This window comes from Fringilla coelebs (assembly GCF_963513975.1).
Source record: "Fringilla coelebs genome assembly, chromosome: 6".
NCBI lineage: Eukaryota > Metazoa > Chordata > Aves > Passeriformes > Fringillidae > Fringilla > Fringilla coelebs.
Window position 1 is genome coordinate 53,539,239 of NC_140034.1, and position 24,923 is coordinate 53,564,161.

Genomic DNA, 24,923 nt, shown 5'->3' on the forward strand with positions numbered 1-24,923 from the left:
GGACACGCTGGGAGCTGGAATGCCTCGCTGGGATGCTCCATGCTGCCAGCCATGCCGTGGGGAGGCTGCTCGCTGCCAGACCCCCACTCTGTAGCCTAATCCCTACATCCCACACGCCTCCCTCCTCCACCAGGTCCCCTTCCCTGGCTGGGGGACACTTGTCCTCCCTCCTGCCCAGCCTTAGACCCAGTGGCTGCTTTTGGCTCTGCTGTGGGGCCCTCCCCATGCTCAGGCAGCTGTCTGCAAAACTTGGCTCGTCCTGGCTTGACAGGGTGGCAGGAGCTGTAGGGAGCTGGGAATGCTCCTGTAGAGCAATTCTGGGGCAAGGGGGCTTCTGGGGGTGCTTCATCCCAGCTCCCCGAGCTGCGGGGCCGGGGGTGTCCGTGCCCTGTGCCACTGTGGGATGTGCTGCAGGTTACACTTTTGTTCTGCCCTGGCTGGGTGGGGATGGAGCTTTGCATGGCTTGGGGGCTTGGAGGGCTCTGAGGTGGCTTCCCATAGTTTATGGGGTGGCACAGTGGCTGCAGGGAGCTGGGAATTGATGCTGTGACAGCGCTGCGTTCCCCCTTTGCTGTGGAGGGAGGGCAGGGGGTCGTGTCTGATGGGGCTCTGTGCCCTCACTGCAGGAAGCCTGGGAGGGCCTCAGGTCTTCTGTCACCCTGTGGGGGCTGTCCCAGTGTGTCAGAGTGGCTCCTCACCAGCTGCTGCCAGGGCTGGGCCCTGCTGGCACAGCAGGATCCGGGCAGGGCCGTCTGGATCATGTTTGCTGAGCAGTGTCACCCCGTGGGTGGGGAGATGTCCCCGGTATCCCCGTGCTGGGTGCAGACAGGTCCAGAGCTCTCTGTGCCACAGTGGTGGCTGGGAGGGGACACATGGCGGGGCTGGGGGTGGCTTTGGGCTGCCGGTGGATTTGGGCTGGGGGAGCCCCCACGCTTGGGGGGCACAGGGCACCCTGGGGTGACGATGTAGAGTAGGTGGAGGGGTGGGAGGACGGGGGGAGCGGGTGGAGGTGCTGGAGCAGCCCCCACCGTGAGCGGTACTGGTGCGGTCCAGGCTCTGGACACAGGGTGTTTGGCTCTGCAGCTCTCTGTGTACAACCCCCCGCCCTGTGTACCCCTGAAATAAAGGCCTTGAGTGATGCCCACCTGCACCTGTGTTTGGATGGCACCTGGGAGAGGGGGGACAGTGTCCTGGTGATAGCAGTGCCATGGGGACACCAGCCTGGCATGGCTCAAGAGTTAGTGTGACAGGGACACTGGTGTGGGAAAGACAGACCAAGGCACTGCCTGTGGTGGAGACCCATGTCACCTGTGTCCCCATCATGGATCGACACAGTGGGGGCAGCAGCCTTTTATTGTCATGGGGGTTTCCATATGGGACAAAGGCGCTGCCACCACTCCTGTCAGGCACTCCCTGGGGCTGGGGCACATTGTTCCTCGGAGAGCATCACCCATTCCAGCACTTGTCCTTCATGCAGGAAGAACATACCTGCCACCCACGGCAAGGGACATGGCCCAGCCACCTGGGTGGCACCCAGGGGTGGCACTGAGGTATTACGGGCCGGGTGCTCCTGGTGATGGTTTTCCAGTTCTCCACTCTGGAGCCAGCTCCTGCTTTCCCAGCACCGCCCTGGCTCTGATCCCATCATAACTCCCAGGCTCCTCCACCCTGACCTGGTCCATGTGTCCTCACAGGGCTGGGGGACACTTGTGGTCCTGCTCAGATGTCATCCTCTGTCACCAGGCAGTAGAAGTCCGTGCGGGCGCCGTAGTTGCGCGACCCCAGATCCGAGACGTCGAGCTCGGAGCGCTGCCCGTCCCGCGGCTGCGCGTCCTCCATCCCGCCGGAGGCCGGAGCTCCGGCAGCGCCGGGCCCACCGAGGCGGGGCGGCGGGGGGCTTCCGAAGATGCGCCCTCGGAGGCCTGGCAGGAGCAGGGAGATGGGTTTAGCTGGAGGGGGAAGGGGCTGGACCCACCCCGCCGCCACAAGAGGGGGAGGCAAAGCCCAGGAGTGACGTCCAGCGCGCAGCTGTCCCCTCGGGAGAAGCAGCGGGGACACGGACCTGTGCCGAGGTCTCCGTCCGGGTCCAGGTCTCCCGCGCTGTCCAGGTAGCTGCTGTGCAGGATCAGCATGGGGTCCTTGTCCTCCTGCAGCTGGGTCTGCGGGTCGCCCACGCTCCTCCCCGCCGGGAAGGACACCTTGCGCGGCAGGGCCAGGCACAGCTCCTTCCAGAAGTCCGACGATGGGGTCTGCAGGGGCCCGGAGGGGATGAGCCGGGCCGGGACCAGCGGAGCACGGCCCCGCGGGGTTTCGCGGGCTTGGCTCGCTCTCCCCGGCGCTGGGAGCTCGGCCAAGGCGAGGGCTGTGCTCCGGCGTGGCACCGTGCCCACGCGCCGACGGAGAAACCGGCCCGACCTGCCGGAACGCTCCGCAGGGCTCCGGCTCCCAGCCTGGCCCCGAAATGGCCGGAGTGGCCCTGGGCCAAAGCTCCGCTCGGGGAGCCGAGGCTGGGGAGGCCCTGAAGTGTCACGGGGTCCTGACCATGCAGGTTTGGGGGACGAGCTCCCAGGTCCGGGGCTCTTCTGGTTGGGTTTTTAAATGTCCTCCAAAAGGGGAGTGCCCCAACCTGCTCTCTAGCACTGGAGCCTGGGGCGCAGTCCCAGAGGGCAGCAGGGAGGCTGACCCAAAATGGGGAGCTGGGAATGGAAGGGGGTGCTGGTGGGATGGGTCCTGCTCCGCTCTCACCATGGGGCAGCCCTAAAGGGCAGCAGGGAGGCTGGCACTGTGGGGTGCTGGGGAGGGAAAGGGGGCTCTGGGGGGGTCAGGATCCCACTTGGCATTCACCATGGAGCCGGCTCTCCACACCAGCAGGGTCACTGTGCTTCGGTGCTGCTTCAGCAGGGTGATGGCGGGGTGAGTGATCTCCCGGTACTGGCTCTCAAAGACAATGAAGATGGGTTTCCTGGAAAGCTCCAGCAGCCTCCAGAGCCCTTCCCTGCGGGACAAGTGGGTGACAGGAGGGTGAGTGACCCGGCAGCCCCTCTCCTCTCCTGTGGGAGCTGCTGTGCTCCTACCTGAAGCTGCTGTTGCACCACTCCTGCTCCAGGTACGCCACGGAGAGCACCACGATGAGGCGCCGGCAGCGGCTGACGTTCATGATGAGGTCAGCTGACGGCTCTGTGGGCAAAAAGGGTGTTAAGCCCCCAGGTCCCTGTGCCACCCCCTGCCCAGCCCTGCCTGGTGCCTACCTGAGTTGGGCAGGATGTTCTGCTCGTCCAGGAAGAGCTTGTAGCCATGGCGGTTTTCCAGCTGCGGCTTCACGATGAAGTGGATGAACTTCCGGTCATCGGGGGCATTGGCGTGGGAGACGTAGGCATCGTACAGCTTCCCATCTGGGGAGATCCACGGAGCAGGGATAACATGGGAAGGGCTGTGTGAGCCGGCAGACTGCAGGAGGCTGTTCCCAGCGGGAGCACCTCTGGCTCACCGTTGATCTCCAGCTCTCCGTAGCGGTCCCGGTACCAGAGGAGCGCGTTCAGGCGGCACTGGACGTAGAGCACAGCCAGGAGCACCAGGAGCACCAGTACCAGGAGGGCTGCCAGCACCGCTGGCACGTGCCCCACCGCCTCTGCCGGGACAGGGAAAGGCACGGTGAGCAGCACACCTGGGCTTGGTGCAGGTTTGCACCCCAGTGTGGGAGAAGCAGCAGGCCCCTATCACTCTCCTCAATCCCCCCGTGCACCAGGGCTCTCGGTGGGATGCCCCCTCCCTGTCACCAGCAGGTCCTTACCTGCTCGCCGCAGGGTGAAGGTGGCCGTGGCATTGCTGATCCAGCAGGCAAACACCCCAAAATCGGCATCCTGGGTGAGGTTGAGCTGCAGGACGCTGGCCAGGAGCCGCTCCGAGGAGTTGTGGCCAGACCTGATAGGACATGGGGATTGCTGTGGGTCGGGCTGTGTGGTTACAGCCCCCAAAAGCAGATGGATGGATGTTTCCAGGGCAGGCTCCTTACCAGACAGTGTCCTGGCTGCTCCCACTACTCAGCCACTGCCCATCCTTGCTCCAGGTGGGAATGGGCTGGCAGTGTTCCGTGCCTGCCCAGCGCACAGTGCAGTTCAGCTCGACCTGGCTCCCCAGCACCAGGTCCAGCGTCTCGTTGGCAGCCGGCACCAGGATTTCGGGGGGCACGCTGCAAAGGTCTTGGGGCACAGAGAGGAGGGGGTTTGGATGGGAAAGCTGATCCAGCTCCCCCCAGGGCACACGGCTGCTGTAGCCATCCCGGAAAAACAAGCTCTGCCTTGGGGGTCTGACAGCGAGGGGTGTCCGTGGCTTTAGCAACATGCTGAGCCGGTTTGGGGGGCTGGGAAGGACCCTCGGCACCCTAAGAGGTGACACCAGAGCAGGACCCCCAGCTGAGCTTGCACAGGGATCCTTCCCAGCTGAGAACAGGAGAGAAGTGGGATTTCACCTACCTGCCATGGCGCGCTCAGATGATAGGCGCGGGCGCTGCCAGCATCTCACGCGGCGTCTTCCGGGGGGGACAAAGTCCACCTGCCCCTGCCACAGGGTGGGCTGGGCCTGGGACACACCGGGAGTAGCTCTGTGAGTGCTGGCACAGGGAGGGCCTGGCCACCCCCATCGGCCCCCGCAGCGATTCCCACTGGGGGTGGTGGGTGCTGCTCTGCCGTGAAGCCGAAGCCACGTCCCACCCACAGCCTGGTGGCCACTGTGTCACCTGCCCTCCCTGCACTGACTCCCAGCCTGGCTTTCCCAACCATAAATTTGTGTGTGGGAGGTGATTAATGACCAGCTGGGGGTTGCAGGATTTTAAAAAATGTGGCTTCAGCCCAAATACAAAACCAAGGTGGGGAAATGAGCTCAGCTGTGGGAAACCACAGCTTTGGGGGTCTCAGTGGTACCTCCTTCACCTGCCCAACCCCCTGCCTGGGCTGCAGAGCTGCCTCCAGCCTGACATGCCCTTGAACCTACTAATTAACCAGACCAGCGGTCTGGTTTGTTTATGGAAACGCAGCTCCCACCTGGAGAACTCCCTGGCGGGTGCCGTGTTCCCGGCGTGTTGGGAGCCTGGGCGCGTTGCTACCCCATGGCTGTGCCCAGGGATTGGGATTGGCACAGCTGCACAGCATTCCAGGCAAGTGAGGAGCACAGGGATGGCACACGGGGACCCCCCCAGCTGGCATCACTGGGGTGGCCCCATGGGAAGAGGTGGATACTGGGAGCAGAGCCTGGCAAGGCCGGGCTCTGTCCCCACACAGCTGATGCGGGTGATGCAGGTGCTGGGGCTGAGGTGGGAGTCTCAGGGATGCCACGGCGCCCGTGTTTCCACGATAAACACCCGGCCTAACTCTGGGAGTCAGGAAGGGTGAAAGCCTCTCCCAGGGCTCCTCTTTGCTGTGGAGCTTCAGCACTCCTGGCTGCACCCTGATTTTGGGTGGGAGCAGGGCTGGTCCCCCTGTGTCTGTTGGTGTGGAAAGGGAAGGGGGAGGTGTGTGGTGCTGCCTGGCTTGGAGCAGGGATGCAGGCACAGTGCTTCCCTCTGGAGCCAGCCTAGTGCCAGGCGTGGAGTGAAACCAGGGATCAAGGTACGCGAGAGACGCCCAGTACGTGTTCAGCTTGACCAGCTGGAAGTGATTTATACCTAAAGGATTAACTGAGTTTCTCCGTGGCCAGGGAAGGAAGAGGGTGGGATGGAGATGAGCCCGCCCATCTGGACTTCACATGGAGAAAGGGTGGGAGACGCTCATGAGAGTGGCATGGGGCTGTCTCTGCCTGGTGTGATGCTCCAGCTCTGCTCCTGGATGGGTCACTCCTAAGCCATTTCCTCTGATGGTCCGAATAAGGAAGTTCCAACAAACTGCAGCCTGGCCAGGGGGTGTGGGGAGGCCCCAAAACCCCCGGAGCCCTTTGCTTCAGTGTTGCATGGCAGGAAGTGCGTGCTGGGGCTGCCGAGGGCCAGGGAGGGAGGAGCACCGGCTAACGGGCAGCAGCGGCTCCCATTTCCCATCCTGGCGTGGGGACGCCCCGGATTTGAGGCAGAGGACCGTGTGGACGTTGTGGGGTGGTGAATGATGGCTGGGCATGGCATTCCCTGGAGCACGGCCGTGGGAAAGCGAGCAGGGCAGGGAGGCACCCTGGCCAGGGAGTTGTGGGGTGGGTGTGCCGAGGCAGAGAGTGGGATGGAGAGCAAAGGAGAGCCCAAACGGGAATGCACAGGGAATGGGGTGAAGGTGAAAGCCTGCTGACCTCATCTGGGGCGGCTTCAGCGTGGAAAGAAAAGCAGAACAGAGCTGCATTTACCTTTGGAGCTTCCCCAGCCGCAGGCTTCCTGCTCGTCGCCTCCTGCTTGAGCCGACCCGACCGGCCAGATCAGTGCTTGGAATTTCTCTCTCTCTTTTTTTTTTTTTCCTTTCTGTTTTAATAGTTTATCTATTTCTCCTCCCAGTTCAGCCCCTGCCCTCGGCCGGGCGCTCCCGCTGCCCCAATCCCCGGGCGCCAGGCCCATGGGAAGGGCTGGCTGTCCCTCCCTCCCACTGCTCCACCTCCACCTGAACCTGCGGGGGAAGAATTCAACAACTCCGGCTTCAGGGGAGGGGAGAAGAGAAGAGAAGCGAGGAGGGGGACAGCAACACACCCAGCAGGTGCCACAAGGCTTGGGGGCCAAGGAGGAGCCCCCGGTTTCCCATGTCTGGAAGAGCCCACAGAGGTGTCAGGGCGAGGAGAAACCTGCCATCAGCTGTGGGATCTCTTGTTTGTTTCCTTCTCCTCCCTTTCCTTCTCTCTGTGCCTTTAGAGCCTTTTTGCCAGATGAAGCTGGTGCTGGAGGTGGTTGCTCCAGCTGGCACTGGCTGTGGGGAGCCAGATCCAGCTGTGGCCACTGTGGACAGCAGATATGCCCTGTGCTAATTACTATGGAGGTGATTAGAGCCTCGGCACGCCCCAGGCATGGATCATGGATGTGGTCACAGCAGCACCAGCAGCCCCTGGACAAACACCAGCCTGAGCCAGAAAAGCATCAACCAGCACGTGATTTGAGGCCAAGAAGATAAGAGGGCCACGGGTGCAGTGTATGTATTTTCATATATATATATAGTATTATATTTAATAATACATAAATATATGGAGATGTATATTGAATAACTATGTATATATAAATAAACAGGTGCAGGTCACAGGTAGGACTCTGGGCCTGTTCCCATGGAGAAACACCCAGACTCTGACTCCTCATTGTTTAAGATATAAGCTACCAGTGCTGTTGGCTTGTTGTGGGAGGGAAAGGGACAGATCCCTGTTGGCATCTCTGGGGAGAATCCCCTGCTCCTGGTCTCCAGAGTCACTGGCTGTGTGTGTTTGGGGAAGCAGGTATTGGAGCAGCCTTTTTTGAGGGCTGCACACTTCTCGTGGACACTGTGATGCATCAGCTGGAAAATCCAGTGTAAATCTGTTGGATTTGTGGGATGGTGAAGGATTGCATGGAAGAAGCCCAGGTCCTGGGGATGGCAGGGGTGTGGGGAGGCTTGGGAGCAAACCAGGAGCTGATAAGATCTTTCTTGTCCATCCAGGTTATCCCTGTGATAGGTAAGTTACAGGGAGGAGCAGATCCAGTTTTGGTCACAATGGTGCAAAACCAAGACAAGCCTGAGGGCTCAGCAAGCTCCTTTCCGTTCCCTATGGGGTTGTTTGTGGCTTTCCATGCTCTTGGGAACGAAGTTTTGAGGCTGAGTTAACCGTGGTGCCTTTCCCTGCAGTCCTGACTGGGGTATGTCACCTCCAGGGCACAGCCCCCAGGACTGACACCTTGGGAAGTGTCGTGGGACAGGGGCAGTGCCAGGGTGGTGTCCAGCCAGGTTGGGGTCACTACCACTGGGAAAGGAGGGGGCTGCCCCCCAATTCTACTTCTGGGATCCCCTGTCACCCCATTCCTGCTGCAGACAAACTCGTTCTGTCTGGAGCAGGGGGGCCAGCCAGTAGTGATGGCTCTAAAGGAAAAGGTGGGATAACCCTATCATTTGGGATTTGCTGTGGTTTTCCTATTTCCCCAGCTATTTCCATTATCCTGGCACGTTTACCAGGCTGTGTTGTTCCAATGTGCATGGCCAAATCCTGGTGTCCCACCAGCCAGCTCCCACACAGCCCTCAGAGTGGGCACTGCAGCTGCCACTCGCTGTGATTGTCCCCACTAAGACAAGGAAAGGTTTTGGGGGATGATTTGGGGTGCCAGAGGAGGAAGGCAGGAGCAATACCAGGCAGTTGTCCACGTGGGTGCTGTATTTATTTACCGATGGCTGCTGGCAGCTGAGCCAGGAACAGCTCTCAGGACCCGGCTGAGCCCGAACTAAAGGCGAGATTACAGCGGCGTTTTCCCAGTGACCATGGAGACAGCCGGGCGGAGCTGCAGCCGTGGGGGAGTCGTGACACACGGGGAGGAGTTTGGTGACAGAGGGACCCAAGTGCCCCGGTGGTGCAAGGGTGAGGAGGTCACGGGAGGCAGTGGAAAAAGAGGCCAAAGTGCAACAAAAGGGCTGGAGAGGGAGCCTGGAATGAGGTAAATGGTGTTTCCTGTGCTTAAGGAAGTGAGTGACAAGGACCAGGTGATGTCCTGCAGCACAGCATCAGGGCGCTGCCCCTGGGTTTGTCCCCAGGCTCTGTCCCAGCCACTCCCCGTGCCGGGGAGGCACATCCCAGCTCTGCCACAGCATCCTTCCTTCCCAAGTCAGAAAGCAGCCTGCTCCTGTGAAGCCACTGTCTTGTCATCACTTCCCAGCTCAGGTCCAGCTCGGTCCCAGATGGGACATGTGGCACCGTGTCCTGGGGTTCATCCGGCACCCCTGGCACTGCCAGGCTGGGAAAGGGGCTCGAGTCCGTGTTCTCCTTCTCCTTGGTGGGCGGTGGCTATACCTCGGTGGAGTATTCTGCCGTGCTGGGGAGAGAGGAGAGAGGCGTTGGGAAGGGAACTGTCTGAGCTGGGAGGTGTGGAAAAACACTCCCAGTAGGAACAGGGCCTCTTCCCCAAAATAGATGGAGAAAGAATGACAGGCTGTTTGTGGGGAACCCCTGTTTGAGGGAAATCCCACAGTCAGTAGGAAGGCAGAGATGGAAATCTGTGACAGTGTGGTGTTGGGTTGGTTTTGCACAGCCTGGTTTTTGGTGGCGGGGGGGCACAGAGGTGACTTCTGTGAGAAGCTGCTGGAAGCTTCCACCCTGTCTGGCAGAACCAATTGCTGATGGCTCTGAAGATGGACATGCCACTGGCCAAGGCTGGGCCAGTTAGAGATGGAGATGTTCATAACAGGTTTAAAAAGAAAATCAAAACAAAAAAGGGAACAGGTTTTTTTTGCAAGCCAGAGAAGAGGAGGAGGCGAGAACATGTGAGGGAAACATGCAGACACCAAGGTCAGTGTAGAAGGAGGGGATAGAGCCGCTCCAGGTGCTGGAACTGAGATTCCTCTGCAGACTGTGGTGAGACCATGGTGAAGCAGCTGTGCCCCTGCAGCCCATGGGGACCCAGGAGGATGCAGAGATCCACCCACAGCCTGTGGGGGTTCCAGAGGGGATGCAGAGATCCACCCGCAGCCCGTGGAGGAGATGCCCAGGCTGGAGCAGATGGATGCCTGGAGGAGGCTGTGATCCAGGGGAGACCTGGTGGAGAGAGGGGGCCCTGCTTCCAAGCTGGAGCAGCATGTCCTTGAAGGACTGAGCCTCTGGAAGAGTGACCCACACCGCAGCAGCTTTGGGAGGACTGTGTGCCCATGGGAGGGACTCACATTGCAGCAGTTTTGGGAGGATTCCTGCTTGTGAGATTGGAGCCGTGGTGGAGAGGGTTGCAGAGAACTCTCTCCTGTGGGAAGGGACCCCACGGTGTATCAGGGGAAGATCTCATCTCCCTGAGCAGTGGAAAAAAACCTTGGGTGATGAACTGACCAAAACTCCCATGCCCTGTCCCCTGCACTGTCGGTGGGAAGGAAGGAAGGGTTGAGGGAAGCAAAAGTGTTTTTAAAGGCTTATTTTACTTCTCATTATCCCCCTCTGATTTTATTAGTTGTAAATTCACTTTGTACTTCTAAGTTTAGCCTCTTTTGCCCTTGGAGTGTTTTCTCCCTGTCCTTATCTCAACTTGTGAACCCTTTGCTAAGTTTTTCTCTCCTCTGTCCAGCTGTGGCAGGGGAGGGTGAGTGAGCGGCTCTCGTGGGTGCTTGGAGTTTGGCCAGTGTCAAACCATGACAGGTTGTCTTAGTTTGAAAGATGTTAGTGGGGGTGTGTATTCTATTTGCCATCTGTTAGAGGTGGGGTATTTGTCTTCTGTTAATTGGGCACTTTTCTTTTCCTCTTCCACAACCAATCCTCCCTCCGGGAAATATCTCTGTTAATGGGCCATTGAATCTCATTGCATGACTGATAAAATTACATCATCCATTATGAGAAGCTCCATCCGGGGGGAGGAGCTAAGCATTCCCACCTGGATATAATCAGAGATTTAGAACACCACAGCTCCTCTTTTCCCACTGGATTCCCAGAGAAGCAGCTTTCTTCTCCACTGCATTCCCAGAGGAAGACCAGACCCATCTACAGCACCACTGGACCTTCAGAGGAAAACTCCCCCCTTCTACAGGATCCCTGCTCCAACAGAATCACACCTGTCACTGCAGGAGGGCTGTAGCCACCATTTAATGGGACTGCTACCACCACCCTGACCCACAGGGTGTCAGGTCGTATTCTGACTCTGTCAGTGGTTTGTTTTCTTTTTTTGTACTATGACATTTGTATTTTTAGTTTTCCTAGTAAAGAACTGTTATTCCTATTCCCATATCTTTGCCTGAGAGCACCTTAATTTCAAAATTATAATAATTTGGAGGGAAGTGGTTTACATTTTCCATTTCAAGGAAGGCTCCTGCCATCCCTAGCAAACACCTGTTTTTCCAAACCAAGACGCAGGTGTTTCCTGAACCCCGCTATCTGCACCCATTGGGATTTTGGGTGGCAGCTGGACGGGGTGGCCATGGAGAGGGATCAGGCTGAGCCCTTCCAAGAGCTGGGCTTAGTCAGTATGGGACAGCAGCACTGGGGCAGCTACAATGGTTCTGTTTCCGTCCTTCTCTGGGCAAAATTACTTCTTGTTTTAACTTGGGGCTTTTCTTTTTCTGAAGGAAGAGGGGCTCCAGAGCAGGCAGATCCTGAAACCTGGCAACTCCTAGCACCTTGAGGGCATCACCTACCTCAGTTCATTACGGAGATGGATGTGTTTTTCCGTCAGAATTTTATTCTTGACCTTCTGGGGGACGTCGGGGATGTACCAGGCTGCGATCAGCTTCACGCACAGAGCCACGTGCTGTGGGAAGCAAAGGCAGTCAGGGGCTCCCAGCCTGGGCACGAGGCACAGATCCACCCCCTTTCCCAGCCCTCTCCTGCCTCCCTGAGTGCTCACCTCGAAGAGGATGAGGAAGGCAAGCCGGGCTGCGAAGATGTGCCAGAACTGGACGGTGTAGGTGTAGTCGTCAGCACTCCGGTAATCCCGGTACCTGCAGCACAGCTCCGTCGATGCCAGCCCAGGCCACTCCATTCTGGCCTGGATGTCGTGGTGAGGGACAGGGGGTGGCAGGGGGCTGCTCTTACCTGCACTCCTTGATCTGCTCCCCTTTAAATTCTGGCAGCACCTTGGTGTGGGGCTCGAAGTCCTGGATGTGGAATACGGAGAGGCTGTTGTTGATGTAGCCGGTGGAGCAGCTGTGGGGAAGGACCGGGTTGAGCACGGATTGTACCTCCTGTTCTGGGGAAGCAGAACCCACCTGGGCGGAAATGGAGGGCTCAGAGGCTTCTGCCCAGTTTGAGTGAACTGGGTCAGTCAGACTAGGCTTAGAGAAACAGGGGGAGGGCAGGAGAGATCATGTATCTGCATCCTGGGAATCCTGTAGCTCTCCAGTGTTACACACTGCCCTTTCGGTCAGTTTACCCACCACAGGGATGATGTGATGATGCCATGTGGGAATGTTCCCCTGCTCCCCTTCCCCCCCAACCTTGCTTTGGGGGACAGCTCAGCTGTCTCGTGCTCCTGCAGTGGTGGCCCTGAGGCAGGAGGGGACATGGCTGTGGGGACAGGGCCGTGGGGAGGCTGTGGGCAGGAACTGTCTCAGAACTGAACTCACTCCATACTGGTGTGGTTCCCCCTCATGCAGGGGCTGTACATGTACTTGTAGACCTGCACGGGGATGAAGTCGGAGGTGATGGCGATCACCAGCCCATTCCCGATGACAGCCAGGGTGCCAATGGCCTCTAGGACCTGCAGCCAGATCCCTGTGGGAGAGGAACAGCCGGTGAGGTCCCTCTGCCAGCTCACTGCCACCATTCCAGCTCAGGGACAGCTTTAGCATGGCCAGGTCAAGGAAGAACCCTCCAAGCTGCACTTCAGCCTCTGGCAGAGGCTGAAGCAGCTTGTCCTTCTCCAACTCGCGGCTGTCCCTGTGCTGTCCCAAAGCCATGGGGGCTCAGGGGCTCAGGCTGGTGCTGGCAGGAGCCCTCTCACCGATGTCCTTGGCCTTCCTGGGCACCATGCGCCGGCGCAGCCGCATCATCTTGATGGCATCCATGTGGATCTCGATGACGTTGTTGATGAGGGCCAGCAGCGGGGCCAGGGGAAAGGCTGCCGCAAAGATGGTGGTGAAGCTGTACTGGATCACTGTGGAGGGGCAAACGCAGGTGCTGGTGTGAAGCCACCGCAGAGGGGACGTCCCCCTCTGCTTGGGTTTGTCCTGCTTTGTGGCTTGGGTCAGAGGGGTTTGCAGGGGTGGAAGGGGAGACAGCCCCATCTCAGGGATGCCCAGTTCTCACAGGGCTGTCAGAGAGTGGATTCTGTGGGGATAGTTGAGCCAGCCAGGCACAGGCACACCCTGGGGTTACAGCCGTGCCTCTGGAAGGAGAGGAGGTCTGAGGCAGGCTCAAAGGCTAGTGCAGTTGTTTGCTCTCTGTTTTGGGAATGATGTTGGTGTCCCAGGGCTCTCAGACCAGGGCTGGGTGTGGAGCTGTGGCTCCTTGTTTGTGGGTGGTCTCCCTAGCATCCATCGCTCCCCAGCCAAGGATCTGCCCCACGTACCCATCTCCAGGTACTCGTTGAACAAGCTGAAGACATTGACCTCGTTGAGTTCATAGTTATTCAGCCACTGCCTTTTGCAGGGGTCCTCTGCCTCCTCCTCCTCTCCTAACATCAGTCTTCTCTTCTTGGGGTGCTTTTTCTTCTTCCGTAGCTGGTGGGATATCAAGCTGCAGGGTGAGAGAGGGATTTGTGTGGCTGCCTGCAGAGGACAGCAGGGCTGGGCTGCTTCCAGCACCTCCCTGGAGGAAGAGGAAAAGGAAGAAGAGCAGGGTTTCTCTCCCTGTCAATGTGGGAAGCTTACGGGATGAGATACTCCATGATGTTGCTGATGGTCTGCTTGAGCACCATGATGACAGCCATCTGGATGAAGAGGTCGGTGATGCAGCCGCTAGGGTGGCACTGGAGGGGACGACAAGACAGGGGTAGTGCCCTGCAAGCAGGGTGGGTGGGTCCCGAGGGACCCTTTGGCAGGTGCAATGGGAGAAAGCTGAGCTTCCCAGGGGCTCCCTGGGCAGTAGGGAAAGGAAGAGGAGAAGTTGTTTGTGGGGTCAGAGTGGGTGCCTCACCTCCTCCAGCCTCCAGTGGCCAGCGATGCGCACGTAGTGCCCTGGGTGGCCATTGATCCTGAGCAAGGAAGCAACAGTGATACCCATGGGGTCATGGCCCTCCTGAGTCCCAGATGGGGTCCCTGTGCCTGGTGGGGAGGGTAGAGGGGCTGGGCTGTCCAAACACCCTGGGGAGAGTCAGGAACATCCATCCCAAACCCTGGCTGCCCTGTGTTCCCCACTCACCGTCCCAGGAAGAAGGCGATGTAGATGAGCGAGGAGAAGTTTGTGAAGAACTGAAAGAGGAAGATCTTCACAGTGAAGTTGTTCTCCCGCTGGGAGGAGGTCCGTGGTTTCTCTAGGAAAGGGAGCAATGCCCAGGGGCTTGGTCAGAGCAGTGGGACCTTGCCCTGCTCCCCCACGGGTGCCACCACAGCTCTGAAGGTCCAAAGGGTGTCTGCCTCTTGTGAAGCCTTCCCTGCTCTCCACCTGAGCCCTCTGATGGAGGTAAGTCCAGCCAAGCAGGGAGGTCCCTCAGAACCATAAGCTGAGGGAGAAAGGGCCTTAGAGCTGAGAGGAAATCCATGTTGTGACCTCTCCTGGTGCTGGGGTGGCTTCCTGCTCATGCCAGGTCTCAGCCCTGTAGGGCAACTGTCCCTGCAAAGCTGGCTGTGGGACAGCATGTGGGCACAGGTGAGTGTGTGCTGGGGGGCTGCTGGCCCCCTCTGTCTGGAGCTGCCTGGGAACTGCCTTGCGCTGGTGCAGGGAAGGAAGGGGATGGGAGGCTGGCTGTGCTCAGGGAGAAAAGGGTGCTGCAGGTGGGACACACCCCATTTATTTCCCTTACCCAGGTCGCAGAGGAAGAGGGCCACGTGCCAGTTGACCTGCAGGACAGAGGGATATGATGAGCAGGGGGGGCTGGCCATGGGGAAATCCTGCCAGGCATGCGGTGTGTCTCCCCACCTTGGTCATGATGACGATGGTGAGGTAGTGCAGCACGGCCCCCGTTAGCACGACGATGATGTCGGCGTACTTGCTCAGCAGGTTCATGTCGCTCTGCATGAACACAGCCAAGGCCACCGCCCGGTAGATGACGAGTGCGTGGGCAATGCCAATCAGCACCATGATCTGTGGGGAGGGACAGGAGGGCTCAGGAGCCACCGAGGGCAGTGCTCCATCGGCCCCCATGGTGCCCTCAGGAGGGCCCTGGAGGTGGCCTCAAAGGCAAACCAGCGCCCTTCGGTGGAGGCTGACAAATTTGTGAGGTGGGTGTAGTGATGGGACAGGGAGTAACGGGTACAAACTGAAGGAGGGGAAATTTAGGCTGGATGTTAGGGAGAAATTCTTCCCTGTGAGGGTGGGGAGATACTGGAACAGGCTCCCCAGGGATGTTGTGAATGCCCCAATGCTGGCAGTGTTCAAGGCCAGATGGGACAACCTGGAGTAGTGGGGGTGTCCCTGCCCATGGCATGGGGCTTGGGACTAGATAAGGTCCTTTCCAACCCTTAACATTCTGTGATTCCAGGATTCTATGTCTGCACCTGAACCAGTCTGCAATGACCCACAGCAGGGACAAGTGCATTGGAATTTGCCTCTTCCTGCTCTCCATGTCGCTGCCTTGATCCTCACTGCAAGAGCAGAGCCTTCAGCCCCTGTCCCCAAAGGGTGGGTGGCCCCTGCCGTCAGCACAGTGAGGTGTGGGCATAAGGAAGCCCCAGGATCCTTGTGATGGGCATGGAAATGTCCAAAAAACCTGTGCCTTTGCTCCTTTGTCCATGTGCCCTTAAACCAAATGTTCTCGTTGTCAGCTGGCACGTACCATCAGCAGGGCCAAGGTGAGGACGATGGTGCTGCGCAAGTAGGAGTGCTGGTACAGCCGGGGTTCGTGCTGTGAGTTATTGATCAGCTGCAGAGCCAGCTCCTCCTTCAAAAATATATATATTAAAGTCAAAAATGGGAAAGAAAGGACCCTGCTGTGCTTTGTGCCCCTTTTGTCAGTGGACATATGGGATGAGCAGTGTTGGAGAAGGACAGGGGTGAGCACCCAACACACAAGAGCATGGCCAAGCCTGATTGAGTTCAGTCTGGGCAAGGCACCCCTGTGATGTGTCTTTTATAGATACAGGTGACTCCTGTCCTGAAAGGAGAAGCACTGAGCGGGAAAGATGATGTCCTCACCTCTTCCTCATCCCACCCGTACAGGTCCCAGCTGGTGACCACATTGGCTCTCTCCCTCTTCCACAGCTCCAGGAATACAGTGGCTGGATTGGGAAGGAGAAAGTGCAGTGACCCTTAGGAATGGCTCTAAATGCCACCCCTCTGTCTCCCAGAGAGTCACATCACATCCAACCTGATGGCAAACCATCCTGGACTGCCCTTGGCCCATGGACAGGCCGTTCCCTCTGCACTTTGGTGACCTGGAAGGGCCCTGGACAGGCAGCAGTGAAGGAACAGGGATGGCTCAGGTGAGCTTTCACTGGCCTGGCCTAGTGTGTCCATAGGGAATTTGGGACAAGTCACTTTTCAGGTGGAATGGGTGTCCTGCACTGCACCCTGGCAAGGCTACACCTCTCCAACTCCAATTCCAACCACCCCTTAAGTTAATTGGATGGATGCTCCTGATTGTGTCCCTGTATGACCCGGCCCACAGACACACTCAGGACTGTGCCATGGCTTCGCAGGTGGGACACCCAGCCTGCTCCCGAGGTGGCTGGTCAGGGAACAGGCTGTGGAAAAGCCAGATGGGTGTGTAACTACGGCAGTGATGGGATCCCATCACCCCACAGAAAATACGAGGCCCTGCAGTGATTTGGGAAGGTGGAGGAGGAGTTTGGAGGCCCCTCCTTCCTGTGGTTGTGGCCGTTTATGGGCAGCTGCTGGAAAATTGCTGAGTGCCTTTGGGGAGGCTATGCTGAGCAGAAGCTTCAGGTAGGACAAGCTTCAGCTAAGGAATATTTGGGGAGCTGGAGGATATCACCAGGGTGGTTTTGTCTCTTGCTGTGTCTGGAATGGGAGCTGAAGGCTCTGGAAGCGGAGGAGATGTAAACCCATCCCAAAGGATGAAGCTACGCTGGTGTTCCTTTTTCCACCTTCTGCTCCCTCTCCCAGCCACATGTGCTGGGCACCCAGGCATGGACACCTACCCCAGATGGCCATGAACATGGCAAACACCACCGTGGCCTCATTATCAATCATGTGAGTGACCTGGAAGAGATGAAGGAAGAGTGTGATGGGGCACTGAGGTGCAGGGGCTGTGGTACCTCAGGGTCTTGGGATGCTCATCTCCCCTGAGACAGGTAAAGGCAAAATGCAGGAAGGTGATGGACACTGGGGCTTGTTACTGGTAAAATATTCCATGGTGAGGATGGAGACCTGAGGTGGGGCTTCTTTTTAGTGGTGCGGGAGCAGCATGAGCTGGGAGTGTTTCCCCATCCTTTACCCTGCCCTGGAAAGGGGGTTCCCTACCTTGGCATAGGTGCAGGTGTCAGAGAGGAGCCAGAACGAGCAGTTCTGATCGCAGAGCGGGCACATGATGGTGGTGTTGGCATCACAGATCTCCTTGCTGGAAGAAAGGAGAAGAGAAGCCAAGGGGGACAAGGGTGCCTCAGAGCCACCTGCAGAGCTGGATGGGGTGTGCATTTGGCATTCCCGAGGGCCTTACCTCACCTGGCTGGAACTGAAAACAGTAGCCCCAGCTGCCACGGTTGCCAGCCCAGCCACAGCAGCAAAAATCAGCAGGTAGGTGTACCAGCCCAGCCAGGCAAAGTACAAGGCCACCTTCTCTCCAAAATAGCACCTAGGAGGAAAGGTGAGGTGGGAGTTGCAGCCAGAAAGGAGATCAGATTTTGGGAGTCACTAGAAAATGCCCGTGGTGGCAGTATCTCAGTTTTTATGGTGTGGGGAGCAGGTTGGAGTCACGGATAAGAAATGACCTACTGACTGAGGGACTGGTGAGCCCTGTATCCCATGCCAGCCATCAGAGGTGCACATCTGTTATAAGATCTCCCCTCTCTACCTGAGCCCCCTGGCAGGTTTATAAAGTAACACATTCTTTTTGCCCCCCTGCCCAGGGAGTTAGTTTTCAGAAACAAGAGCCATGCTCTTTCCTGGAATTTCATGTGGTTGTAGGAGCCCCATGTTGCCTTTAGTGCCCCGAGTTCAGCCTCAGGCTGGCTATGCAGCACTGATGCTCCATTCCCACCTCTTCTGCCTTCTGAATGTGGCTGGAAATCAAACAGGTTCATTACAGTCCTCGCAGACGAGGGGGTTGTTTCATGCTGCAGGATTAGCAGATGGAGCTTGGAGCCACAGGGATAACCTCAGGCTAAGAGCTTTGGAAGCTGCAGAGGCAGCCCAGTGATTGTGAGAAGAGCCAGGTTCAAAATAATGATTTTTAAGACAATGCAGAAGCCTGGCAAAGGGCATTGAGCTCTCTGGGTTTCAGGTGGGACCTCCTGGTTCAAAAGATCTGCCTCTTGTGCCTGTGTTACCTGATCTCCTCAATTGGCTGTTCCTTAAATAGAACTCTCCAGCGAGCCCACTTCTTCTTTAGTATTTCCCTTATCTCTTCTTTCTGGAGAGCAGAGAAATTGCTTGGATGCAGGAACATCAGGGCACCCTTAATGCCCTGCCCAGCTGCAGGGCAGCTGCCAGGACCTTTGCTGTGCCCTTCACCCAGCGAGCTCTTGGTGTAGCCCCGGTCACCCCCAGGTGCCCCCCACCCCATCTCTCCTGGATTTTCCTCCCAGGCACTGTGTGCTCAGCCTCACCTTGTGCAGGGGAAAGGCTGCCTCAAACACCTTCTTCTTTATCAGGTCATGCAGCTTCTCTGAGAGCAGAGCAGAAGGGACAGGGTTAGGCTTAGGATTTTGGGGAGACAGAGCAGAGGAACTGCTGGTTCCTGCAGTCCAAATCTCCCAGCCTGTGGTTGCAGCAAGAAATTTACTTGTCTGAGCTCCCCCCATTTCTGTTCTTCCCAGGATGCCAAGGCAGCTGGGACGCCAGTGCCCAGGATTCTTGGGCAGGATTCTTCCTGCAGATCCAGGATCACCCCTGTGATCCCCATTCCCTTACCTAAGTCAGATGTCACAGTGTTCTGCAGGATGAAGTGCACGACCCGTATCCTGAACAAGGAGAAACTCTGCTTAAAGGCTGCTCTGGGATACAGACTTGTGTTGTGTGGCTCAGGAAGACAGGGCAGAGAAGGGAGAAGGTGTGCACTAAAATCCAGGGAAGCAAGGGAAGGAGATATGTGGGCAGCGACAAGCCATCAGCTTTGCATGTGGGAGGTGAAGGAAGGTTCTGTGCAAAATGAAAAGGCTGGGACAGCCTTTTGGAAAATGGATGCTGGTGTGCAGAACAGTGAATGCAGGAGGCTGGAAATCAGCTCAGCACCCACCTGGTGGTCACTGGGACGTCCTGGTAGGCACTGGAGTTTTGCTGTCTGCTGTTGGGGTTCATCATGAGACACTGGTATTTCCAGAAGATGTGCTGCGGGGCACGGACTCCATAAAAGAGCTTTGTGTCCTCTATTTTCTGGTGAGGGGAAGAGAAGAGCTGTTAAAACAGAGCCAGAGAGGCAGGGAAGAGCCAGAGCTGGAAGGGGTGGGGACTGTGTGAGTCCTGGGGCTGGGGTCTTTCTCTGCTGGTTGAGAAAGTGGGTCATTTTCCAGCTCTGATGTGGTGAACAGCTCAATGGTTCATGCCTCTCCCATTTCCTGGGATGCAGAAGCCCAAGTCAAGCCAAGTATCTGCTGCCTTTTCCTCCCACAGCCCCTCACCTTGATGGTGAAGCCCTTCTTTTCTAGCTCATCCAGGAACTTCTTCCTCTTGATCTCCTTCTCACTGCCCATTTCATGGATGTCACTCACCAGGACAAAATCCCACTTATCTTCACTCTGCCCACAAAACCAGCAGGGAATTATTAGGGATGGAAACCTGAGAGCTCTCCTTCCCAGCTCCAGCCTCTCAGAGGTTTGGACCCTCATTGTGGCTGTGTAGAGGGAAGCTGGGAATGAGCAAGGCAAATGGGGATTTGTCCCCTCTCTGAGCTGGGCTGCAGATGCAGAAGGAGCAGAGCTTACCGGGGAGGCAAAGGAGTCCGTGTCCTCAGCAGCAGATTCCCTGTAGGGAGTCAGCAGAATTTCATCCTGGTGAAAAGAAAACCAGTGAAGGGAAGGCTTCAGCAGGCTCCCTGGGAGATCCCGTGTTTTCCTCTTCCAGCAGCCTCCAAGAGATGCCCAGGGAGGAAGGTAAGACCAGCTTGTGTGAAGCCTTCTCCCACATGCTCCTGATCACCAGTGTGGGGTCTTGCCAAGCCAGCCAGGGATTTGTGTTTAGGAATGCTGCAGGGACTGCTGCCCTGGGAGGGTGTGCAGCCTCCCCTAGAACTCAGCATGCCTAACTGTGCCCTGAGGCTGTGAGGGATCTGGACCAGGAGAAAAAACCTCTCTCAGCTCTTTCACCTGATGCCCTGATATTTCTACTGGGAAATGTTTACCTTTCACCCTCTCTTTTCATGCTACAGTGGATTTTACAGGCTTTAATCAGCCGTTTCCATTTGTCAGTTGTTCCTGACAGATAGGTGACAAAGTTTTTGGGTTTTTTGGGGAGGGTGGGGAAGGTAGTTTTAAATTCCAGTAAGGGGAGAGGGGAGCACGGCCACTTGGAGACTGGAACAACTCTGCAGGAAAGCAGGTGAAAAAATTCCTTGGAAAACATGTTGGATGCCTCAGGCTGAAGCCAAGGAACAGAGAGAGGAGGAGGATGAGCTGTTGATTATAAAATCATAGAATATCCCAAGTTGGAAAGGACTCACAAGGATACTTGAATCCAGCTCCTGGCCCTGCACAGGACCACCCCAAGCATCCATGTGCCTAGGAGTGTTGTCCAAACACTGAACTCTGGCTTTTGCCTGCTGCCCTCCTGTGTGTCAGTGGCTCTGGAGAGAACAGCTGTGCAGCTCCCACCTTCCTGCTTGCAGGTAATTGCACTCAGACACCCAAGGTGCAGATGTGGGGGAGCACAAAGCAAACATCATGGAATGGTTTGTGTTGGAATGGACCTTCACGCCCCTCCAGTCCCCCCAGGGACACCTTCCACTAGACCAGGTTGGTCCAATCTGGTCTTGGACTCTTCAGGAATGGGGCAGCCACATCTTCCCTGGGCACCCTGTGCCAGGGCCTCAGCACCCCCACTGGGAAGGATTCCTTCCCAGTATCCCATCTAACCCTGCTCTCCTTCAGCTGAAGCCCCCAGCTGCCCCTGTGGGGGTATTTTTCACCCTTTGGTGTGATTTGTGGTGTGTCCCCACAAACAGTTACACCGCTGTTCCCGAGGGAGGGTGATGCAGCACAGCAGCGGGAAGGGGAATGGGAATTCCCAGGGGTGGGAATACTGTCACTTGGTGTCACCAGAGACACTGTGACCTAAAAGAGCAGCCAGCCAGACGAGTTCCTCCAGCCGTAATCTTGGCAGCAGAGCCATGGTGGTGCAACTGTGCCCTGATGTAAGATCTGCATCCCGAGCTTTCACTGGAGAATGAGGCCATGGGAGCAGAGAGGCCGGGATGGGGAAAGGGCTGAGATATTCTGCCAGATGCTTGCTGACATGGATCAGCCAGAGCACAAGAGCCATGAGGAGGCTGACTGACAAGAATGAGAAGTGGGAAGGCTTGAGAAGAGGGATGCTCTTCCCCGGAAGTGCTGTTGTAACGAGAGCCAGAACTTCTCTTGGATAAAAAGTAGCAGGGGAGGGTTCTGGTGCTGTCATCTGCTCTAGCCAGGTTTGGGGGGCAGGATTGGGTACGGCAGTTCCCTGTATCCCAGTCTGAGCCCCTCTCTGGGCACAGGAGAGGGTGGGGAGCCTCTCAGGGATCTTCCCACTGCCAGTGCTCTCATGCTGGCATGGATCTGGCCTGGCACACTCTGCTGTTGTGTTGGCTCACTCCTGCCTGGCTGGTTTCTCTCAGCCCCCATGTGCACCAGCCTCATCCTGCAGCAATTCCCTGCCAGTGCCACCTGTGATCTTACAGATGGATGTGGAGGGGAAGCCATCCTTTGGGTATGGGAACATTTTGGGGTGTTCCTAAAGCCGCCTTGGCACACTTCTGCTGCTGCTGTCCCCAATAAAGCTTAAGATGAGGTGAAGGGACCTGCTGGCATCACACCCTCTGTTCCCAGGTGGCTCCCAACTCCAGCACCTGTAGGGATGGTCCTGCTTGGGCATCCAAGCATCCCAGCCAGCACATCCACTTCCTTGAGAAGAAGCTGGGAGGTTACCAAGGTGGGATCACAAAACAGGATGTTGGATTCATCCCAGTGGCTGCTGGGGCTCAGGCTGCCACGCAGGTGCCCAGTTTGCTTTTGGGGTGTGTATAGAATCCCAGGATCCCAGAGTGGCTTGGGTGAGAGGGACCTTAAAGCCTGTCCAGTTCCACTTTCTGCCATGGGCGTGGACACCTTCCACTGGCCCAGGTTGCTCCAAGCCTTTCCAGCCTGGCCTTGGACACTTCTGGGGATGGGACAGCCACAGCATCTCTGGGAAATCCATTCCAAGGCCCCACCACCCTCCCAGGAAAGGATTTCTTCCCAATATCCCATCTAACCCTGCCTTCTGGCAGTTTGAAGCTATCCCCCCTGTCCTGCTGCTTGCATTTCCTGATGGGAAGGCAGGGATGTGTGGGCAGGGATAGCCTCAGAGGGCAGGGACTTTGGATCACTGCTACTCTCACAAGTAATTGTTTTTTCTGGGAATTAGGGATACTGTCTGACAGTGGCTGCTGTGCTCTGGCCTGGCAGGGCAGTGGGATCAGGTGCAGGTAAGGCCGTCTAGGCTCTGCGGTGGTTGTACGAACCCTGGGCTCTATCCCTGCTCTCAGGAAGGACAGTTTCAGTTTCACTCCTTCCTGCCCTGTGGAACAGGATGTGGAGGTGCTGCTGTGCAAAGGTGTAAAAGTGACTGCCACAATGGGAAGCAGGAATTTCCATATTGAAAAGGGTTTCCGTATCTCCAAGGTGTACCACTGGTCCTTGTCCCTGGCCAGGTAACCCACAGCCCTGAGAGTTCCTTCTGGGAATGGCCACAGGCACCCTTGGGCTGTGCGCACAGTCACCCTTGAGAGTAACTCAGGACAAGGACCTGGATAGGGATCTGGCAACCTTGTTATCCTTTCCTGTCATGGATTGGTGTGGGGTTGGGTGGTTCCCTCACCCACACTGAGATGATCAAATTGGTTTTATCTCCAGGATGTTTCTTACTCAGCTTCCCTTGGAGCACTTCCACCTTAGCCAATGCCTTGCCGAGAAGTAGGACAGTCTTTGCTTGCACAGAGAGGGCTGTACCTTTACTACCTGTCCTGAATTTGGACAGTTTGCCTGGCTTTTCCCAGGAAAAAAACCCACATCTTTTCTTCCAAATTAGAGAAGAAAAAGATCACAGCTCCCCCTCTGCCCTTGCTGTATTCCAGGTGCTCCTGGAACACCCAGGGCTGTCACCTCTGCAGTGCTCATTCCTGGGTTAACAAGCTAAGCTCCATCCATACCATCCTTCTCTGATCCGTACTCTGGCACCTCTGAACTCTGGGATCAACATGTGGGGCCAGTGTGACCCCACTGCACCTTGGGATGGTGCATGGGACCGGCAGCACATCCTGCTTTCCCTGTCACACACTTGTGGTAGGAATTTTGTACCTTAAAGGCTGCAAGCAGGTGAGTGGTGGAGATTGGAAGTTAGTGTATCCTGTGTTTCCAAGCCACAGGTGCTCAGAGGTGCTGAAAAGCAACATCCTGGGAATATCGGGGTAGTTTCTGTTCCTACCTGCATGGTGAAGCGGAGAGCCTTCCTCGGTGCCCCTCTGTCCCCTCGGGGCAGATCCCTGAGGAAAGGGCTGGCGTGCAGGATGGGCTGGAGGCTCCTGGGCTCTCTCACGCTCTGGTTTCCTTCCGCAGCTCCTTCGCCCGAGGTCTCAGAGGTCTCATGTGAACCGAGTGGTGCTGTGACTTCCGTGTGGCACTCGTGCCTGCCTTGGGAAGGAGCTGCCTCTGCCTAGCAGTGGGCAGATATCAGGAGGAGGTGAGGGAGCTGCCCTTCACCCTCGCCCAGAGGAGTGGCAAGCCCAGAACCGCCCTGCGCAGGTAACAGTGCCGAGCTCCTCCTGCCAGCTCCTGGGCGCTGCTTTCCCCTCTGCCCCTCGGGGTGCCAGGGCTGTGTGTGGCACCCTGTGACATCCCCAAGAGGTGCAATAAACTGGCCAAAAGGAGATATTATCAGAAGCTCTGGAAAGCTCTAGAAATCTCCTCTTGATGCCTCACTGGTTGGTAAAACAGCTGTGGGAGCCGGGTGCTGTTTTCTTCCCATGTGTAATGGTGCTGTCAGCCTGACCTTGAACACTTCCACGGCTTCTCTGGGCAACCTATGCCAGGGCCTCACCACCCTCACAGGGAAGAATTTCTTCCCAATATCCCATCTAACCCTGCCTTCTGGCAGTGGGAAGCCATTCCCCTTATCCTGTCACTCCAAGCCCCTGTCCAAAACACCTCTCCAGCTTCCTTGCAGGCTCCCTTCAGGGAGTGGAAGGGGCAATTGGGTTACCCTGAAGCCTTCTCTTCTCCAGGCTGAGCAATCCCAATCCTCTCAGCCTTTCCTCATGGCGGAGCTGCTCCATCCCTCTGATCAACTTAGTGTCCCTCCTCTGGACTCTCCCCAACAGGTCCATGTCCTTCCTGTGCTGGGGACCCTGGAGCTGGATGCAGAAGTTCAGGTAGGGTCTCACCTAAGCAGAGCAGAGGGAAAGAATCAGCTCCCATTTGGACCTATGGCTTGCAACAGGGAATAACTCTTACTGTAAAAAGTGAGTGAAAATGTTGTGTGTAAGCCAGATCTTGGCTTACACCTCTTTTCTTGGGGGGTTTGTCACTTTCATTTACAAATAAGAAGAGCATTTCCGGGAAATAACAGGAGGGTCAATAACTGCTCAGGATTCCAAACAGCATTCCTGTGGGCTGCTGTAAAATAAACCAAGTCCTGTGGGTGGTAATCCAGCTGTATTCTGCTAGGAAAGGCAGCCAGCATTTCCAGAGTGGCGCTCCCAGTTAAGCCACCATCATCCTGTGGCTTTGCCAAGTGAACAGGTGCCAAACCAGATCTGGGGATTATTGGGGGGAAAAAAGAGTTATCTTCCCAGTATCCTGCTGTGTGTGAAACCAAGGTGTGGGCAGACCTTTAGCCTTCCAGGGGTGATCCATGAGCTGGGAGCGGAGAACAGGCTGTATCTCTGG

The 24,923-nt window shown here is 57.0% G+C and overlaps 2 protein-coding genes across 2 annotated transcripts; both read right to left on the reverse strand.

Annotated features, from left to right (window-relative positions):
* Nucleotides 1-1,719: 1,719 nt before the first annotated feature.
* SIGIRR (single Ig and TIR domain containing) lies at nucleotides 1,720-4,479 on the reverse strand (the record flags this gene model as incomplete). Its single annotated transcript, XM_084208727.1, has 9 exons — nucleotides 1,720-1,922; nucleotides 2,063-2,249; nucleotides 2,845-2,995; nucleotides 3,075-3,177; nucleotides 3,249-3,392; nucleotides 3,488-3,628; nucleotides 3,791-3,921; nucleotides 4,013-4,199; nucleotides 4,473-4,479. 9 exons carry the CDS (start codon nucleotides 4,477-4,479, stop codon nucleotides 1,720-1,722), a joined length of 1,254 nt encoding a protein of 417 aa, XP_084064853.1.
* A 4,431-nt stretch (nucleotides 4,480-8,910) lies between these two features.
* ANO9 (anoctamin 9) lies at nucleotides 8,911-21,132 on the reverse strand (the record flags this gene model as incomplete). Its single annotated transcript, XM_084208728.1, has 25 exons — nucleotides 8,911-8,938; nucleotides 9,783-9,902; nucleotides 11,232-11,344; nucleotides 11,441-11,534; nucleotides 11,629-11,739; nucleotides 12,159-12,306; nucleotides 12,536-12,688; nucleotides 13,103-13,269; nucleotides 13,404-13,501; nucleotides 13,669-13,726; nucleotides 13,894-14,005; nucleotides 14,495-14,531; nucleotides 14,611-14,775; nucleotides 15,467-15,571; nucleotides 15,826-15,908; nucleotides 16,791-16,851; nucleotides 17,113-17,209; nucleotides 17,309-17,443; nucleotides 18,138-18,220; nucleotides 18,417-18,475; nucleotides 18,721-18,770; nucleotides 19,046-19,182; nucleotides 19,428-19,544; nucleotides 19,731-19,796; nucleotides 21,097-21,132. 25 exons carry the CDS (start codon nucleotides 21,130-21,132, stop codon nucleotides 8,911-8,913), a joined length of 2,433 nt encoding a protein of 810 aa, XP_084064854.1.
* Nucleotides 21,133-24,923: the final 3,791 nt, after the last annotated feature.